Source organism: Branchiostoma floridae, chromosome 15 (assembly GCF_000003815.2).
Source record: "Branchiostoma floridae strain S238N-H82 chromosome 15, Bfl_VNyyK, whole genome shotgun sequence".
Lineage (NCBI taxonomy): Eukaryota > Metazoa > Chordata > Leptocardii > Amphioxiformes > Branchiostomatidae > Branchiostoma > Branchiostoma floridae.
This window is the reverse complement of record NC_049993.1, coordinates 11068715-11088184: the sequence shown is the minus strand read 5'-3', so window position 1 is coordinate 11088184 and position 19470 is coordinate 11068715. Positions and strand designations below refer to the sequence as shown.

Below are 19470 nucleotides of genomic sequence, written 5' to 3'. Positions count from 1 at the left end.
TACAAATGTATGAATGCGAACTAAAATGTGTCTTGATTGTATGTATTTATGTGTTCTTCACCGTAGATTGCCCTGTAAGCTGCCTGGCAGCCAATTTTGTAGCCCATTTTCTATATACTAGTACTATGCTCAGTTAGTTCCCCTGTAGTTCATTAACCAAATCTGACCCGTAAAATTTGACACTTGTATTGGATACTTTGAGTTCTAGGCTATCTAAAGTCCTCTTTAAAGTTCACGGGCCACGTTTAGATATCAAAGTATCAGATTGCTGTCTGATTCATTTGCACGTGTCAATGGGGGCCTCTAGCGGTTAACGATATTTTTGCATCAACTGGAGGCGTTGCTTCCTGCAATAATATTTTTAGCCGTTTGTCGGCGCTTTTGTCCATGCCTGTGGGATGCACTCTTATAACCCCAAATTATCATTTATCAAAGACGTTATGATGATAAATGAAATTGGATTTAAAACAACAACAACAACGAAACACCGATTAAGAATGAAACTAGGGTAGATGTCTAATACTAGCACCTTCACTGTAATATGTGTGTACACGTATATGAGAAGGTGTAATATCAAACTTCGGGGTCACCCGGTGTAAAAAAAAGTACAGCTCAATGAATAAGGACAGAATCGTTACTAGAAGACCGTCAAATATTTTTTTAAAAAGAGTCTAGTTGACATTTAAGCCCGGTTGACTTTTATTTTGTTACCGCAAAATATTTCATACAGGATTGGACTATTCTATTTTTAATTACTCGTTTAGATAGATCTAGGCCCTAGCATTTTGCACACGTAGCCGTGCACGTGGCGTCATGATTTGTGGACGTGATCGACGTGAAAAAATTTGAATACACCGTCATTACGAATGAAATACCTGTCTCGACGAGGTTTGATATAACGTTACATGTATATGCTCACGTAACCTCATTGATGAAGTACAAGCCGTGGTGGTGGGTACCGGTTGGGACAGGTTCGAAAAGAAAAAATCGGTATCGGAAGGCTAATCGACTAGAAAGCAATTGATCTGAGTATCTTGACATTTTGCACACAGCAATACTTGACCCGCACTGTATACATGTATGCTACCATTGGTATTTCTGTATTTTAAAAAAAAAACTGAGGTGAGGGCAATAAGCTTACTAGATAAATTGTGAAATGTTGACAGGGATTTTTTTGTTTGTTTACGAAAGAATTTAATTTTAACCTCCTTCTTGAAACTACCAGTTTTGAACCTTTTTGAAAACATGAAGGTAAATTCACGTTCAGTGCATGCCAGAGGAAGTAAACACAATCGCGTGACTCGGTTAGCTTAAGGTTGTCTCATGTGACCACCGTAAAAGTTCGTGGTACGCTGTAAACACCATGCAAATTACTTAATATAGAACCACAAGAATCTCAGACACGTAATCTACTTGAAGAAGATTCAAGCGCGTTGAATGTACCCTAGATAATACAAAATAGAAATCTGACAGCCATAGATTTCTATTCTTGAACCAAGGAGGTTAAAAATCACCTTTTTTAACCTCATTGCTTGAACCAAGGAGGTCCTTGCTTGAACCATTCGCTGATTACTGCGTAATCTCTGCCGCGCACATCCCAATCATTTCCCGCGAAACGTATTAATGTCACCTGTGACGTCATTCGTCAGCTGATTGTTGGAACCGACTCGAACTGGATTTTCCGGCGCAACTGACGTACTAGGAGGAATGATATCACTTTACTGTGGTAACAAAGCCCCCTAAACTAACTCATAACACCAGATATTTCTGTTCAATCTTGCTACATATATAGATAAAACATTGCTTTTATAAGATGACTCGAAGATTAATTCGTCGTTGTATTGTATGATTAGCATTTTTACTAAGAAAGGCCACAAATGTTTAGCTCGTTTCATATCGTCATTCCTGCAGCACAAGAAGAGCCCTCTTTATGAGTCAGAAACGAAGGCGTTGTCCCGATTGACCAATAGCACAGAAGCATTGTTAATTTTGACCAATCAGAGTTGACAAACCGGCGATGCTATTGCGTCAGAGAGGCCGAGCCCCCAGTTTTCACCTTGGGACCGGAGAGATTTCCAAAACAACAACGTGAGGCACCGGAGTTTCCTGACGATTTAAAACTTTCTAAACGCCACAGACTCGCTAGATTTCGCAAGAAGGGGAAATCAGAAAGGTAAGGGTTACCATATGTCACTTTTCGAGGCTTAGGACCGAGAAAAACCTGGGAATTCTTTTTGTTGACGTCTTGAAAAAATGGGATCACTCTTGACGTTACGCGCTCAGTTTTGCTGGGATCTAATTATGTATCATTATTTCTTCTTGATTGTCTTCATGTCGGAAATCTATTTACTCCACCCATAGGCTCTGGTTCTTGCTAACTTTTGCCGCCATGTACTCGGGAATTGAGCCAATATGCATAGAAGCGAACTGATCTACGTGTAAAATGTGATTGAAATGGGGGAGGGGGGTCTTGTCGTTGACGAATTGTGTATAAATCGTTTACATGATTTGCTAAATAGATTTGTATCAAACTACGTGTGTGTTGTACTCACTGTCACCTTAACGTGATTTTTTAAAACTTTACTGCTTGTAGTTACATTCCCAAGTAGTAGGCATGTAGTATTTAGTCTTTGAGTAATTCTATTGATGCAAATACCTTGTATTTAATAATAAGTTTTTGGTACCTAAAAAGTAAAAACCCAGATCATTTTTCACTGAAAGCATGTTGATCAGCCCTTTAGAGCAGCTTAGACAAATTCAGACATAATTGCAATTCAATCCTGAAGCCAGTTTATCAGGGTCATCATCATTATAATTATCAGGTTAATCATCCAAATTAGCAGGAGTAACAAGTATTAAACTGATGGATAGGACATAAATGGAGGTCCCATGTTTAAGGAGAGCCCCACCCCGAGCATGTTAAAGAACCCACCACACTTATCGAAAAGAGCAGGGGCCCCTCCCTTTGTTAGTGATTTAAAACCTACAGTTCCATGGCTGCACATGGAGCAGTTGCTGTCACATTGAGGCAGGGCTCTAGCCAGCTCGAAATTTTTTTCCGTCAACCAATTCCCATTGTCGCGAAAACCGCAAAAATCAAGTTAGACAGACGGAACGGAGACCTTGAAAAACGGGTTTTTAATGAGATTATCATATGCAAAAGGGCGCCGACACACATTGTCAACAAACAATAGCAAAACAAACAGTGTGTGGCTTTTACGACCGTGGACAGCGTCCCCAAGCTGCCTGTAGCTTCCACCAAGAATTTTTGTCCGTCAAGGTTGACGGATTGGTTTAAAAAATTTTCCGTCACACGCAGCAAATTTCCGTCAATTGACGGAAAAACGGACGCTGGCTAGAGCCCTGCATTGAGGTCACCTAAGTTAGCGCCGAATGGCAGCTAGTTGAGGGTCTGCATGGGGGTCCCCACAACGATTTATGCTGAATTCAGAAGAATCCCCTACGTATTTCGCTAAATCAAGGAAGGCAATTACGCTAAATTTGGTCACCTTGCTACAAATTACGTAGATAAGATGGTTTTCCCTACGAGTTACGGCAAATAAAAAAAAGCTGCCTACGCCTTACGGAAAAGAGCATGCAGGCCCTCCTAGTTGCTCCAGACTCTTGCGGCAGTCGTATTGAGGTTATCTGTGTTAGTAAGCACCTCGCAATTCAGCCCCTGGCTGCGAAGAGAGAGTACTTTGTAGTCGTCCCACCCAATAACAATAACCCAATGACAAAAACCCAATGTCTCACAAGTATGAGCAATATGTCACGTTACACCATAGAGCGTGCAATGTCTCCTAAAAACTCAGCGGGCCAAAACTTTATATAGTCTCAGTAAACAGGCCCAAATCAAGATGCATCAATCTGTCAAGAACGCAACCTACTACCTTTAATTTGTAATTGGTCTTCTGTATCTGCATAACCATCCTTAGGCATAACACACCAGCTTCTCACCAGCTTCTGTTGTGGGTCATAAAACTATGGTGTATTGTCTCCGCCAGGGAAATGGCCTTGGACTCATAATGCTGTGATAGTCATGATAAAATATTCATCGCTCTCCGTGTTAGGCCTGGCACGAAAAATGATTTGAGTATATTTTTGGACTTACCCTGTGTAGAACCACTCATGTGAAGTCAAGGTCATTTTGTGATGATGGAAACATTGTCAATTGTCAGCTGATCATTTGAACAAGTTGCAAAAGGAAACAAATATTCTTACTAGGCATGTACAAACACTGTAATTGTAAAACACTTTGTCTTATTGTTTTCATATTGTTACACTTGTAAAAGTAACGTATGATATTAGTGCATCTACATACATTTTCATTCCTAAGTACCACTATGGCATCTAGTTAAACATTTTTTTGTTCTCAACATGAAAGTTTGTCTGTATAGAAACAACTAAACTTTACGTAACCAACGCTAAAGTTTACAGAATGGATCTTGGTCATCTGCAGCTTCTAGAACATGACATTATCTTGTTCATTTGATATAGGAAATAAAGGACATGTAGATGGATTTAGATCTAGATTTTTGGCAAGAGTTAGTCCCACAAATGTAGAAAACCAGAAAACAAAACATTAGCACAAACTGATGCCACAAGAAAAAAAAGCACAAACATTTACACACCCCCATGTCAGTTGGAATGCTCCATTAACCTTTGACCTGCCTGTTAACAGAATCTAAAGATGCCTGGGGAAGAAGCCACCTCCCCATCTGAAGGTGTGATGGTGAACGGTCACCTGGAGAAGAGTAACAGCATCCCTGCAGAGGAGGACTTGTTCGACCCCATGTGCGACCCCGACAATCCCATCGTTGTGAAGTTCCAGGATGTCAGCGCAGCTGCGTACAAAATCAGAAACGGCATTGAGAGAACGCCGTGCACTGTAAGTTTATAATCATATACCGGGATGTATAGATGTAAATTCCTGTCTGTGGCAATGGTATATGATGTGATGTCAGAACATTGATGTAACCAAGCAAGAAGCTAGAGACTGAGAGGAGTTTGGGATGGAGACTTCAAGGATGTGATTTCATGCTCTTTCTCACTGAATACTAGTCAGTTTCCTCTACTGCTCTACTATAGATACCCTCCGCCAGCTGGTCTAGACATTGCTTTCATCACTATCTCTCTTTTGCTCGTCCCAGTGTTAGTTTCTGTGAATGTGAAATCCATAATGTGAAATTGTGATCATACCATATTTTATTTTTAGTTACCATTGAAGTATTGAGACTGTCAACAGAGTACTTTAACTAAGATGACAGTATACTGATTTGGAAAAATACAGAAAAATTCGAAGCCATTGTGTACTCATGGTTTTCTACTAAAGGATAAAATGATGATCAAAGGGTTCATTGACCTATATATGACCATGTATGGTCACTGTAAAATGGACCTTGCCCAATCAAAGATTAACAATGACCAGCTTTGAGTTCATCAACCTGCAAGACTAGTATGCTTTATGTTTTCAAAAACTTTTTTGTTTACTTAAACTTGCATTGCCCAGGTACTCAAACAATTAACTACTAGTTTGTTTATTTGTATAAAAAACTTGAAATTCAGAGTCAGGACACCAATGAAAGTCCTGACTCTGAATTTCAGTCCGAGACCAGGATTGAACCTGCAAGTTTGTGATTCAGAAGAGTTTTTGCTAGAAAGTGGACTGTTGTTGTAACTTTGTTGTTTCCATGGTTACAGAAATCAGTACAGCTGTCAGCACTAACAGGAATCGACCTGCACTTCAAAAAGGAGTTCCTACAGCAGACAGGAAGGTAGGCGTGGCCGGGCAACGATTTTGGAAGCAATTTAAAAAAATTATAAAGAATTATGGATAAGATGCCCTTTACAGAAGGAAACCTTGCTCAGGAATGTTGACTTCCTGTCTTGTCTATTACAAAGTCTAACATGGCCATATCTAATCAACTAATTTCAGTCAGTATTTTGTCTCAGACTTGGAACGAGCTTTACTTTTCCTAGTAGATTATGTGGATCTGGAATGTTCTTTGTACATGTATAAGCATTGTATAATAGCCTTGGCTAGACGTTGTATCCTTGGGATAGGCAATATACACGACTTTCCTCAAGAACCGAGGTATAAAAATGGTTAACTGACTTTGGTTGGGGAGGTAAAAGGTGGTTGGAGGAGAGGGATGGGTTCCTCCTGCTGATATCATGTCCTAAGCACAGTGGATAAAGAACCCACTACACCTACTGTCTCAAAAGGGGTATGGGATTACATGTACCTTTACTCTTTAGAATAATGTTTTAACCACACGATTTGTTGTTTTACAGCTTCAAAGAAAGAGGGGCACGGTACACCCTCATGGCTCTTACAAAGGAACAGAAACAGATAGGTGTTGTAGCAGCGTCCGCAGGAAACCACGCCCTAGCCTTGTCTTACCATGGCAACCAACTTGGCATCCCCGTTACCGTAGTGATGCCCATCATCGCACCCCTGATGAAGGTCAACCTGTGTCGACAGTACGGCGGGAACGTTATCGTGAAGGGAGCAGATATCGGAGTGGTCAGTTTTGCATTGTACTGACACCATCCTTTATAGTTCTGACACTGAGATTTGAAATACAATATTGACCATACTTGGAGTGATGTAAATGTTACTACATGTATGATGCAATAGTTCTCTAATAATTATAGGCTTTGCAAAAAATAACACTTCCACAAGAAAGTAAACAGGGATGAAAAAGGAAATGGCAGAAAAACGTCTGTTTTTACCTAGCATAGCCAGTGCTTTCCTCAATGAAGATATTTTTTGTGTTGTTGATTTACAGTCCAGGGCTCACGCTCTGAAGATTGCAAAGGACTCAGGGATGGTTTACATCAACGGGTAAGGAATCTTGTTTTTTTGAAAATTTTTATAGAAGCTGGAGTAAAATTCATCCCAGGATCAGGGTGTCAAAGCCGTTGATATGTATCTGGCTTAGAAGGTTATGCAATCATTGCTAAACAAGAAAATTTGCTTTACACATGTAATTTGGTTTCTCCTCAGCATTGAAATTGTGTCTGTGAATGATGTTAGAGGATTGAAATATCATGACTTTTAAGTTTGTGCATTTCCAGTACAGTGGATAACATCTATATCTGTATCTGTATAGCCGGTGTGACCACTCTCCTGGTTATGTATTTGCATTAACCTGAATGACCTGTGACACTTAGCCTTAAGTTTGCACACCTGGCTGCAAGCTATGACCAAAGCTTTCTATGGAGGGTCCCCCATAGTACTTGGTGGCAACAAGAGCCAACATGAGCCTGATAACCCTTAATGACACCTCCTCAAATTGTCATGTCTCTCCAGCTACGATCACCCCCACATCCTGGCAGGCCAGGGTACCATGGGGCTGGAGATCGTGGAGCAGGTGTCCGACATTGACGCAGTGGTCATCCCCATCGGGGGAGGGGGTCTGATTGCTGGATCAGCCCTGGCTATCAAGAGTCTATACCCCAGTGTTAAAGTTATTGTAAGTACTGTACACTTGTTTCAATATGAGTAGATGTATAAGAATTAAGTTGAACTTTTGTGCTCCTAGTTCATTTCTATTGAGGGCTGTAAGTTTCTTTTTGTTGTTTGAAGGGTATACCATTTCTTTTACATACAGGTATACACTACTGACAAGGCTTGTTATAAGACAAACCTGATAATTAAGAGTACACATAGTTGGAAAGATTTAGGGCAAGGAGGAAGGACAACCCTGAATCATGCTCAACTTTGATCTCCTCGTAGGATATTTCCATCACTTATGATATATGAGCCCATTGTGTCAGTGTATGTATGTATGTATGCATGATTACATGTATCTTTGCATCCATAGGGAGTAGAGTCGGAGAGATGTGCTGGCTTCACAGAGTCTATGAAGGCTGGGAAGGTCGTCACTGTAGGAGCACAGTCTACACTGGCTGATGGTGAGGGTGGACATGGATGGATTCAATACTGATTCATGCTTAAATATAGCCAAAAAAGATATGGGATAAATGAACATACAATAGAAGAAAAAAAAACATGCGTGCAAAAAAAAATAAACATGCAAAAGAAAAAAATTGCAAAAGACATCAATAAGACATCATGGTGAATCTGGCATACAAACTCTTTATAATTACAGGATTTTAGATTTTTGTCAAACTTTCACAATTTGAAACACATCATACTGGTAGAACTATTCCACTCTTGTTTTTAACATGTTTTATGACTTGTACAAGAGGGGCGGAGGGGGAAAACATTATGACAGATGTTACACCAGATGAACTTGTGAAAATGGAAGTTGTATTTTACATCATGGTGCCCTGCTATGTCTTTCAGGTCTTGCTGTTCCCACAGTCGGGGTTAACGCTTTTGCCACAGCCAGAAACTACATTGACCAAATGGTCACAGTGGGGTAAGCCACACTCAAGCTTCCATGTTATCAATGTTCAGACAAACATGATGTTTCCTGACATTGTGAGGTTTCATGTTCTTGACCATCTGGGAAAGGAGAGGTTAGCTCTTTAGAAAAGGAAGCAGGAGGTCAATACTGACTTCAAATTCTAGGGGGTTACCCCTATTTAGATCAAGGGTGATGTTCAGAAGGGGGATAGGAGTAACAGGACAATACTGGTAACACTATGAAGCTTCTCTCCCCTCCTAGAATAGATGCAATGAAAGTTAATCCAACAAAGTATAACAAACATCAAGAACTACTTTATTCAAGCCCACCACCACAAGTTTTAAGTCAGGTTTACACTAAAACAGATACTCTGACTGTTGTTTCCCTGTGTAGGGAGGAGTTTATTGCCCTACTGTAACTGTTGTTTCCCTGTGTAGGGAGGAGTTTATTGCCCTACTGTAACTGTTGTTTCCCTGTGTAGGGAGGAGTTTATCGCCCTACTGTAACTGTTGTTTCCCTCCACAGGGAGGAGTTTATTGCCCTGGCAATCCTGAGGCTGGTGGAGATGGAGAAGGCCGTGGTGGAGGGCGCGGGCGCCACGGGGCTGGCCGCTGTGCTGGCAGGACTGCTGCCCGAACTCAAGGGGAAAAGGTCAGCAAGAGGGGTTTAGAAGAATAGAGACTGTGTACCATAGAGCATGCAAGTCCACACAAATGTAGGGACTTTGTGTGGTTCGTATGTTTGTAAGAATCAGCCTCACAAGATGTGATGGGAATCAGTATATTGTTCACCCTACAATCATTCAATACTTTTTGGGGGGGTGCATTTGCTATATTATTCTACTGTCAACTGATTGGTTTGTATGTATTGCACAGGCTACAGGCATGGGGCAGTATGCAAACTTGTGATGAGAGTTGTTGTTTTATGAATGCTTATAGTTCAATTGCTCCCTTGTGTATTGGCAAGGTACTGTAATAGTCAAATGTTTCCCTTTGGGAAATAAGTTTTTATGTTAGAGATTATTGAATTTCATTGACTGATAATTAATTAGATATGCTATGTTCTGGGGCATTATAATTTTTTTGTAAATACTTGTAATGCCTTTAAAAGATTATCATGCAAAAATACCTTCTCAGTTTGTGTAAGTTTTCAAAGGCTATATTGATGAATATCAATTTTTTTGTTTTTTACAAAAAGGGTGGTGATTCCACTGTGTGGAGGCAACATTGACACCACAGTTCTGGGGCGCTGCATCGAGAGGGGGCTGGCGGCGGACGGAAGACTCTGTAGATTTGTCGTAACCGTTAGCGACAGACCGGGTGGAATTGCCGAGCTGTGCAAGATCATCGCAAAGTTAGGAGTCAGGTAAGCATGACTTAAAGTTTGTCTTAGGGCTAATAAATGTCCTATCACTGTAGGTTACATTTACTTTTCTCTGTCACAATAATGCAGAATTTAACTACTGAATGAAAGTTGCACTTCTGAAGTAAATTATAAGCTATTAATATACATTTTTTCTTTCTTTACAGCCTTAAAGACATCTTCCACGAGCGAGCGTGGCTCACATCTGACATCTTCAGTGTACAGGTGAGAATTGTTCTATTTAATGTAAAAGAACTTTTCTGTTATGAGGATAGCTCATAACACAGATAGTCTTACAAACAATTAGAGAAAAGGGATTCCATTACCTAACCCCTGCCTCCGTCCATAGCCACTCCAAATGCAGGATTTATAGTGCTCAACACATATCTGTCAATATTCATATGTGGCAGTAGTACATGCATACCAACTATTCCCAATGCATTGCAATGTCCACATGTGTACCAGGGGTTAGCTTGGCACTTTTATCATAGATAAAAGATGTTCTTTTGTCCTTTTTGATTTCCCTGAGTATGGAAGTTCACTCCTTGTGTTTCCTCTCTCTCTTGTGTTGTTGTGTCTATGTCCTGCTATCCTCTGTGTCACGTTGTTAACCCTTCCCATCATCCCCTGCTGTGGCCCATGCTAACCTGTCCCATCATCCCCTGCTGTGGCCCGTCCAGACCAAGTGTATCGTGGAGACACGAGGTCACGAACACGCAGACGAGCTGCGCAGAGCTCTGGAAGAGAAATACGAGCATGTGTACTGGGGCCCACATAGCCTCATGGGGCCATAGGGGAAATAGACAAAGATGTGTATGATATACTATACTGAATAAGATTTGAGTTTGAGTTTATTTATATCCACAATTCGCCTCATAAGAGGCTATTCATTCTGTGGTCTACACATCCATATTTAAACATTACAGAGACATACAAAGTGACAGTAGAGACCAAAAAGAACATAATTCCTTAACTGAATAAGGTTGAAATTACTGCGGGTGTTTGTGGTTTGCATAAGTTACAACTTCAGTTATGAATAGGATTGTTTTAGTGAGCCCATGTTTTTGGTGGGATTGATAATTGTAGGGTTAATATAGACATTTTTGTTATAACAGTTGTTGAGAAATCAGGTACTTATCCCAAGGCCCAACTGTAGCTACAAGTATGGTACAAGTTATTTTGCTGTTTTATTTCATCCTAAGGTGCATTTAAGATCATAGTTTTTTGTTGAAGGGGAGGTGCTGAACTGTGGCTGCAAAAAGTTGGGAGAATCATTTATCTGATCTATTACGAATCATCAATATTTTTGCCATAGTCATATTTTTGGCTACAGTCTTTGTTTGATAGGCAAAATGGACACAAATCCTGCCACCTTCACTTAAACTTAAAGTTAAAGTTCCCTCACTCCTGTACCTAGAGAATTAAAACTAATAATTGTGTTCCTTGTTTTTCTTGACTTCCTTTGTCTCTGACTGTATGCTTGAACTTCAGATCAACTACATGTAAGACAATTGAATGAGTATCTGTATCTATGTAGCAGGTATAACTGTCCTTCGGCGTAACACAGCAGCTTATATTACACCGAAGGACCTGTCACACCTAACTTTTGCAATACATATAGTACGATACAACCCATGCCCCAGCTCCATGGACCCAACAGTAAATTTTTCTTCCCCACCAGAGCAGTTCTTGGAACTCGCTGATTGGAACTCACGGATTAGCTTCAGCACCCACCTAGCACCCGCTTTTGCCAATCATCAAATGATATCAGTATCAGCCCACAGAAAGCCAGTATACAGTAGAAACACGCCGAGGCCTACAGCCTAGTAGTATGATAAAACAGTCATGTATTTCGATGCAGTTCTCAAGCATTGTCTCTCTCCCTGCTGACGTAAACTGAAACTTGGACAGCTTTCGTATATGGATACAATCACAGAGTAATTCTGTAAAGAAAAGATAGCCATATATGTTTGCATGTCTATCATTATTTCTTTCATTCAATACTGCCATACTTACTAACAGGTGGTTCTTTTTTTCCATCCCTTTAAACCCTTTTCAACCATATTCTTCATGTATGTGCAACCCATTTTACTTTCTGCTTTTAAATTACTTCAATCACACATTTTACAAATGGTTTATGTTCTTTCATCATATGCTTGCTCTTGCAATTGGCTTGAGGTATCATACCTTTCCCATCATGCAAACGGCCCTTCCGTCATTGGTTTGTCTGTCATGGTTGGTCCATTCCGTCACCCTTCCTTCCCACCATGCACCTGGCCCTCCCCATCATGCACCTTGCCTCAGGCCAAGGTTGTGGTGGAGACGCGTGACTGGGACCATGCCATGGAACTGAAACAGGCCCTGGAGCAGAAATACAGCCGTGTCATCTGGGGCCAGAACACGATGGCTGAGATGCTCATACAGCACGTGTCGTCTCCAGGCCCTCTGTTACAGGACCTGCAGGCTTCAGGGGATGTCTTTTTCAGAGGAACATTGGACAAAAAACTCATGAAAAAATCCTAAGCTTTGGGAACTGCTGAGTTTAGCAATCCTATATAGTTCTATAGACATATGGGGTGGACTAGAAATCCCTCATGCGAGCCAACATCTTTCACATCCAGTCATTCCTTGGTAGAGGCATGGTCATGTACATTTGCCCAAGGATTTTAAAAGAAGATGTGACCAAATCAACTGCCTGCATTTCCGGAAAAAGACAGCTTAAGTTTGTTTGATACATGCACGACTAGTTCAAGAATGGCCAAAATTTGTGATCATTTGACAGGTATACAATGAATATGACCTTGCCATAGTTGACTGGTGCAGGAGATGTCTTTTGGCTTTAGGAGTGGTCTACTCCCTATGTCTCATCCAATACAATTAGACACTTTCAAAAAAGTAAAATAACTCCACGTACTCTAATGTAAATATACCTCGTGGTGTAGACAATGAATTTCCCACTCTTAATGCTACCACTATGGAAGAAGATGTGGAAGCAATGAATATATCTTAATGATAGAACTGGAAGTCAACAGAGTGCTATTGGCAAAATATAAACAATTTTACACAACAAAGCTTGCTACTTGGGGAGCTTTTGAGATAATCTCCAAGCAGATCCTACGGTGCCATAAGATAGTATCAAAGTTGGCCAAGGAGTGTAGCCGGCTAATAGAGTCAAACAGGTACGGGAAGTTTGATACTATACATTACGCACCGTGGATTTGGTTGGAGATTACTTTTGAGAGACACTCTGTCTCTTTTTCAGCCAGGTAGATCTTGTCTTGGAGTTCTCTTGACATGTGGCAGATGATATTTATTATCAACAGAGTGCACAACATTCCAAAGCTTGTGTATCTAGGAGGTCCTATCAATGGTAAGAGTATATAAGATGATGTCAATATAGAAAATGAACTATTGCACAACAATGAAACCAACTATGGCAAATATCGTAATTCTAGTGAGGAAAAAAGTTTTATAGAAGCAGAAAGAAATGTACTAAAAGTGCAAACTTCAGAAGATATATGCTTTGTACAACACCATTGCTTGGTGCTATCTGTATAGTGTGCTGGCATCTACAAAATCAGCAATAAAGCTTTTGACCAAGATTCCAAAGGTTCTGATCTTGATGTCTTGGGTTTTCCAAACATGCGCTGTCTTTACTGGTCTTTTCTTGTTTTTCACTTCAAAACTTCTTATAACCACCTGCTTCAAAAATAGCACTTGACCTCCTCTTACAATGTTTAATATTTACAGATTACATGTATTATGACCTTTGAACCTCTGTGTTACATCATGTATCATAAGAGAAAGCTTAGGGGATTCAAAACATATTTAATTTTGCTTCTTACCATGAGCTATGTGATAAGAATTGAATGTTCCTTGTGTATTGATTCATTGCAGTGTACATGTATATACATCAAAGGGATGATCAATGATATAAACCTCCACTACTGTATTTTGGGACTACATGGCCATTGTGGCAACATTGTTGTGGTCTATACAGTGTAGTTAACTCCTGTCTATAGTGGACATCTGTCTACTGTTATCCCTTGAGTACAAAACTGTAGACAGGTTTGACTGTAATGGTAAACTACTGCATGGTTTAACAGAACTGTTTGTAAGTTTTAGAAGGAATTCAGCATCTGCTAGATCCAACTTCTCTTCCATCAGGTCCCAAAAAGTATGGTTAACTGCTGCTATGGACTAACTTTGCTATAAACAATGATTACACCCGCTGTCTAGGTCAAGTGCATTGTGGAGACACGAGACTTTGATCACGCCGAGGAACTGAGGACAACACTGATGAATAGATACCAGCGTGTGGACTGGGGACCCCACAGCGCCACCTTTCGTTAAGCAGCAGTATTGCAGAATATTGGGTATGGGTATTCTCCTTCACAGGTTGTGTGCTGCATGCAGACAGAAGTAAAGTAGGCAGATTTTGAATCTCATTATCCCTTAGGAAATTCAGCAGTATGCAAGACCAGTCATCACTCAGAAAACATAGATGGACTTCTCAGAAAGGCATATGATGCCTTTACTAATCTCCAAGCAGATCCTATGGTAGCAAAAGCTGGCAGAGGAGTGAAGCCGGGTTAGGAGTGTGTTTGGCTACCGGGGATCTGCCTGCACTGAAACAGGGAGGAGCATTTCTATTCAACGATGGTGCTGCTGCCCCTCCCTGTTGCCATGTGCTAATTATTTTACGAGCAACTTACACTGAGACAAAGTCTTTGGCCAGCACATGTCCCAGTTGAAAGTTAGCACCAAACAGGAAGGAGGGCAATTAGCACCTACTCTGCAAACACAGTTTGAATGGGAAACAATTGGATGTTAATAGCCTTTGTTCTAGCCGACTGGGGGCAGATTTTACATGGCAAATGTACACCTCTTGGCTGATTACACTCCTTGGCCAGTTTGGTACTATTTTATGCCATTGTAAGATCTGCTTGGAGATTAGCCTTTACAAGTTACAGTGAATAGATAACCAACAGGGGTTTCTATCAGTGTCAGGTGATCCAGTCAGCCAATCATTGCAGCCCTCATCAGCACTAGGGGATCCAGATAACAAATCATCGAAGCTTTTAGGGCTAGGTGATCCAGTCAGCCAATCATTGCAGCCCTCATCAGCACTAGGGGATCCAGATAACCAATCACTGAAGCTTTTAGGGTTAGGTGATTCAGTCAGCCAATCATTGAAGCTTTTACTAGGATAAGGTGATTCAGTCAGCCAATCATTGAAGCTATTACTAGGGTTAGGTGATTCAGTCGTCAGCCAATCATTGCAGCTTTTATGGTTAGGTGGTCCAGACATCCAATCAGTGCATGCTTCATTCATCATCCTCTATAGGTTAAAAAACCTAGGTGAAAGGAGAGAGACAAATTGTCTCACATAGCTGCTATATGTATTATAAGTGAGGAGATATTTAAGGACTATTTAGTTTCAGTTGCTAATGATCCTGACTAGTCAAGACTAATCAACACTTGGAAAGATCTAGACAAGATTGCTAAAAATATATAATTACTCATTTAGGTATTTGGGAGGGTAGCAATGCACAATGAGAGCCTATGCTACAAGTCTAGTAATCATAGGCAGGGTAGAAACATGGTATAGCCAGTGAAGCGAGAACAATTTGATGTGACTAACTTTAAGATGTCAAATTATAAGCCACATGCCCTACGAACCCTCTTCCGCTTCACCAATTTTTTGTACTTCTCTAACAAACAGCTTTTTTTTCAACAGGTAAAGTGTGTGGTGGAGACACGTGACAAAGAACATGCAGAGCAACTTCAGACAGAACTACGAAGTCGCTATGGTAACGTCACCTGGGGCCCCGACTTTTACCACCACTCCCCCGCACAACCACCGCAGGTGTCATCTTCAACTGACTGGACTGACTGTCAGGATCAAGACCCTTGATGCTAAGACATGGTTGTGTCTAAATATTGTACTTATGTACTGATTTTCTTTAACCATGCCAACAGCAAGAGGGGAATGATGCATTTTCTTAAAGACTTGTTTAAGTGCCCTTAGCAAAAAGCAAAAAAAAAATAATTGCACCAATAGCACATTCCAAAAATGCCATTTAGTAGGAGCAAAATATGACAGAGCATTGCCTTCTACATTTGAATGTTTCCGAGAGCATCAGGTTTTGAATACATTTTGTTCAAAAATACCTTGTCCCAACTCTGACTATTCCGGCTTTTACGTCTAAGGTATGTCTAAGGTGTATCAGCTTTGATGATGACATATGATGAGATATCCTCAGTTTACAACGTAAGAAATGATACATTTTTATGTACATTTTTTCTGAGTGTTTTTGGTCTTCTTTGCATGTTCTTTCATGCTTTCAGTATTAGCTTGCACACCAATCCCCATTGTGTTATTATGAAATTGCAAACAAGCAGAATTTTCTTTTCAACTAATTAAGTTTCCTTCAATTAATATGTTTTGGTCCCTAATTTTATTCTACAATGGATTGTAAATGGTCGGAATGTCATTTTTGTGTATTTTCTATGCATAGATGTTGTGTAGTATTTTGTGTTTTGGTTTTAAGTTAAATCTAGATGATATTCATCTAGTGCATCAATGTCTGGTTGTAAGATTTTTTTTCTTGTTTTGAAGACAACTGAATACTTTGATCAAGTATCATGAAATAGCAAGTCTTGGCACACATTGATAATAATAACAGTGAAAATGAGCCACCTGGATTTTGTAGTTACATGTATTTGTACACATTGAACTATCTGTCATTTTCAGGATTTTGAAGCAAAATTTTAACTATCCAACAATGTATCAATTGTTGAGTATGAAGGAATGTGGTATTCACTCACGCACATGTACCTAGTAGTCCTTAATAAGTATTTGCTTAGGCGGTAGGGCCAGTGGCCATTAGACAAGCAAAATGTGAAAATCAAATATCCAATATGTAAATTTCTACATGGTAACAAATCATAACAGATCAGGAAAAATAGAAATATGCTTGTATTAGGTTGTCATTCAACAACATCAGTGTATCTGACCAAAGTGGGCAAAAGAGTTCTGTGTGTATTCTAGATATGTCTCAGGTCATAAAAGCCATTATTGTTGTTTCTGGTTTAAGAAAACTACAAAATGGTGTCCTTAAAAGTATGCTATCAGGCAGTCATACCATATAACATATAGTGCAGATATTTAACATCTATTTTTGGAAGTGAAATAACATGGTGTCAGGAGGATGTAAATTATTATGTGTATCTTGTGTATACATGACATGACATGTAAGAGCTTTTATAGTTTCTTCACTGACATCAATGTTGCATGTGCTGCAAAAGTGTACTAGGGCATTGCAGAACAATAAACGTACTTTGGGAACGATTTTTGTGTCATGTCATAATCTTTGTTGAAGTATATAGTGACATTTCAGCAGGCAAAAGGCGAAATTTATATAGTTAAGGTAATGTTTTGCCCTAATTTTCCTTAGAGTAGATATTATGCGTTTGACTAAATTTAGCTGTTAAAAGTAGTTGTATTCCTCTAAGCCTATGTTAAAGACCGACGGCTGTCTGGAAGTTTCAGTGCCATCTTGTTTAAGTAGGTCAGCTGCGCCACCTTACGACCATTTTCAAAACTACAGACCCAACTGGGCGATAATGCCATTAAAAAAAAAATATATGGATGCGCGCATCAATTTTAGTTTCCAGAAAAACTTTTTTGACCATACTGTAAATCGTACAGAGCACCTGCAAAATATGCAAATATTTGCCGCAAATTGCAGAAAGAAATGTTGCAAAACGGCTACTAATGTCGTAGGATACCAAACTTTCTTCCAAAGTCAACGAATTAAGATGTGAAAGAACAAAACCAAAGATTCTATTGTTTGGTATACAATACTCTGTGCGTTTAGTTATCTGTTCAACCTTCCTGACAACCCAGATTTCATAATGGAGGCAACTTTGTTTTGCCAACCTTTATTTATTCACACACTCGCATTTTTCGAGTTACCAGTGGATGCCATCCTTATAATCGAATTAACATGCCCCAAGTAAATACGATACGCGTACGGAAAACAGGTGGAGTCTCGTAAGTATACAGATCGTCATTTGATACTACGCTTGAAAGCAATCCATAGAAGTGAATTTGGCGATATACCCGCTCATGTTATGTACCTGTCCTTGGTGCTGAATTCTTCATTACAACAACACGCTACCGAAACGGACAGTGTTTTCGTACGGGGAAAACCTACGCACTCATATAGCTCATGGGTAAAATCATCTGCCTATATAAGGTACAAGAGAAGCAACAGGGCTAGGGGCTAGTGTGAATGGTATTGAAATTTCTCCGGTCAAATAGTTGATTCTGGAGGCATTTCACAACTAAAAGTGTCTCAAGATCTATGATATTCCTGAGCGCTTTTAAACCATTAGCAGCAATGGCGGTGACAATTCCTGCAGGGAACGTGGCAAGAAGCATTTTGTTCAAACCAGTGAATAAGGTAAAACTGCGTATTACGATTGTACTATGTAGGAAAAAGATATTTTCCCTTCCTCTAAAAAGAAATCATCTGACATTTTACAGCTCTTTTTGTGTCCTTGCACAGAGAATGACACGCCTTCAGAAACCGCAGACTAAAACCAGTGTAACCGCAGTAGATGATCGCCACAGCGCGTGTTTTGATAAAGGATGGTAAACACCACATCGAAATGTATTTACCGACAGGCTGCATTAGCCTGCGTTAGCCAGCGCATTGATTGCACGGCGCGGTAAATCCATCAGCGCCAGCTATGATGGGCGTGCTTTTGAGCGCTCGTGTCGTCCGTCGTAAATCATGCCGAATTTCGGCGCCAGCAGTCTGCGTCCCTGAGCTGCCCTCTGTACCGCCCCGAGGCCGGAAGGCCCCGATAGTTAAACTGTTCCGAGCCGGGGAGGCTGCCGTAACAACATCCGGGAGAGATAGCAGGAGGAATCAGGAGTGTATCGCCGTCCAATCCAACTTTAGTCACGCCACAGCCAGCCGCAACGGAGGAAGATATTTTGTGCACATTGCCAGATGATATTACAACAGAAATTCCTGGGTACTTCGTATCATATCAAAGCGCAACAGTCTATCCCAGATATGCGCAGCAAATGTACAAGGTACAAGATATGACTAAAGCAAAAGTTTAACAGAGTAGAATACAGAGGTTTGAGGAACTCATTTGTCAGATAAGGGACAGAGTATATGTTATGCTCTTTATTCAGCAACCAGTGGACTTTGTTACATGCTGTACTAGAACTCTACGTAGTGAAATATAACGTTAGATGGACGACAAATTAAGCCCGCATGTAAGAACTAATGAGAACGGAAGTCAAACGTTTTATCTTTGTACCATCTTCTTGCTGACCAAGCCACTCCTTTGTCCTCCTCAGAGTGCTATAGTCTGCGGACATAGCGACTCTCTACGGGAACTGCAGCTGTAGGCGGCCACAACCCTGCCTGATCTATCAGGACCTCCGTGGCGCCGCCTGTCTGATCCTCCGCCTGCCCCCTCCCGCTCTTTCTGCTCCACCCCAGTGTCCCGGATGTGCACTTCATGTCGTCTGCAGGTAACCGGGACGACCAAATGTGAGCGAAGGATTACTTCTCACGACAGAAGTGACAAAGCTCACCTTACCAACGCCGCGTTTCTTTGAACAAAGCGTCAGTGCTTCATAAGTTTTACCTGTCAGAAAACTTGCACGCTTTCTGTGCTGTGACAGAGATGTAAGTGT

At 40.5% G+C, this 19470-nt stretch overlaps 1 protein-coding gene across 4 annotated transcripts; it reads left to right on the top strand.

The window, feature by feature from the left end:
- Positions 1-1994: 1994 nt before the first annotated feature.
- Positions 1995-17097, top strand: LOC118431804 (L-threonine ammonia-lyase-like). 4 transcript variants are annotated; one of them, XM_035843172.1, is made up of 13 exons: positions 1995-2173; positions 4685-4891; positions 5704-5777; positions 6298-6529; positions 6795-6850; positions 7319-7481; positions 7833-7923; positions 8318-8393; positions 8907-9032; positions 9579-9746; positions 9911-9968; positions 13983-14119; positions 15484-17097. In XM_035843172.1, exons 2-12 carry the CDS (start codon positions 4694-4696, stop codon positions 14094-14096), a joined length of 1356 nt encoding a protein of 451 aa, XP_035699065.1. In that variant the 5' UTR covers positions 1995-2173; positions 4685-4693; the 3' UTR covers positions 14097-14119; positions 15484-17097. The 4 variants fall into 4 exon arrangements, with proteins under 4 accessions (XP_035699065.1, XP_035699063.1, XP_035699062.1 ...); XM_035843170.1 differs by lacking the exon at positions 13983-14119; XM_035843169.1 differs by lacking the exons at positions 13983-14119; positions 15484-17097 and adding an exon at positions 12048-13352.
- The last annotated feature ends 2373 nt before the right edge of the window (positions 17098-19470 follow it).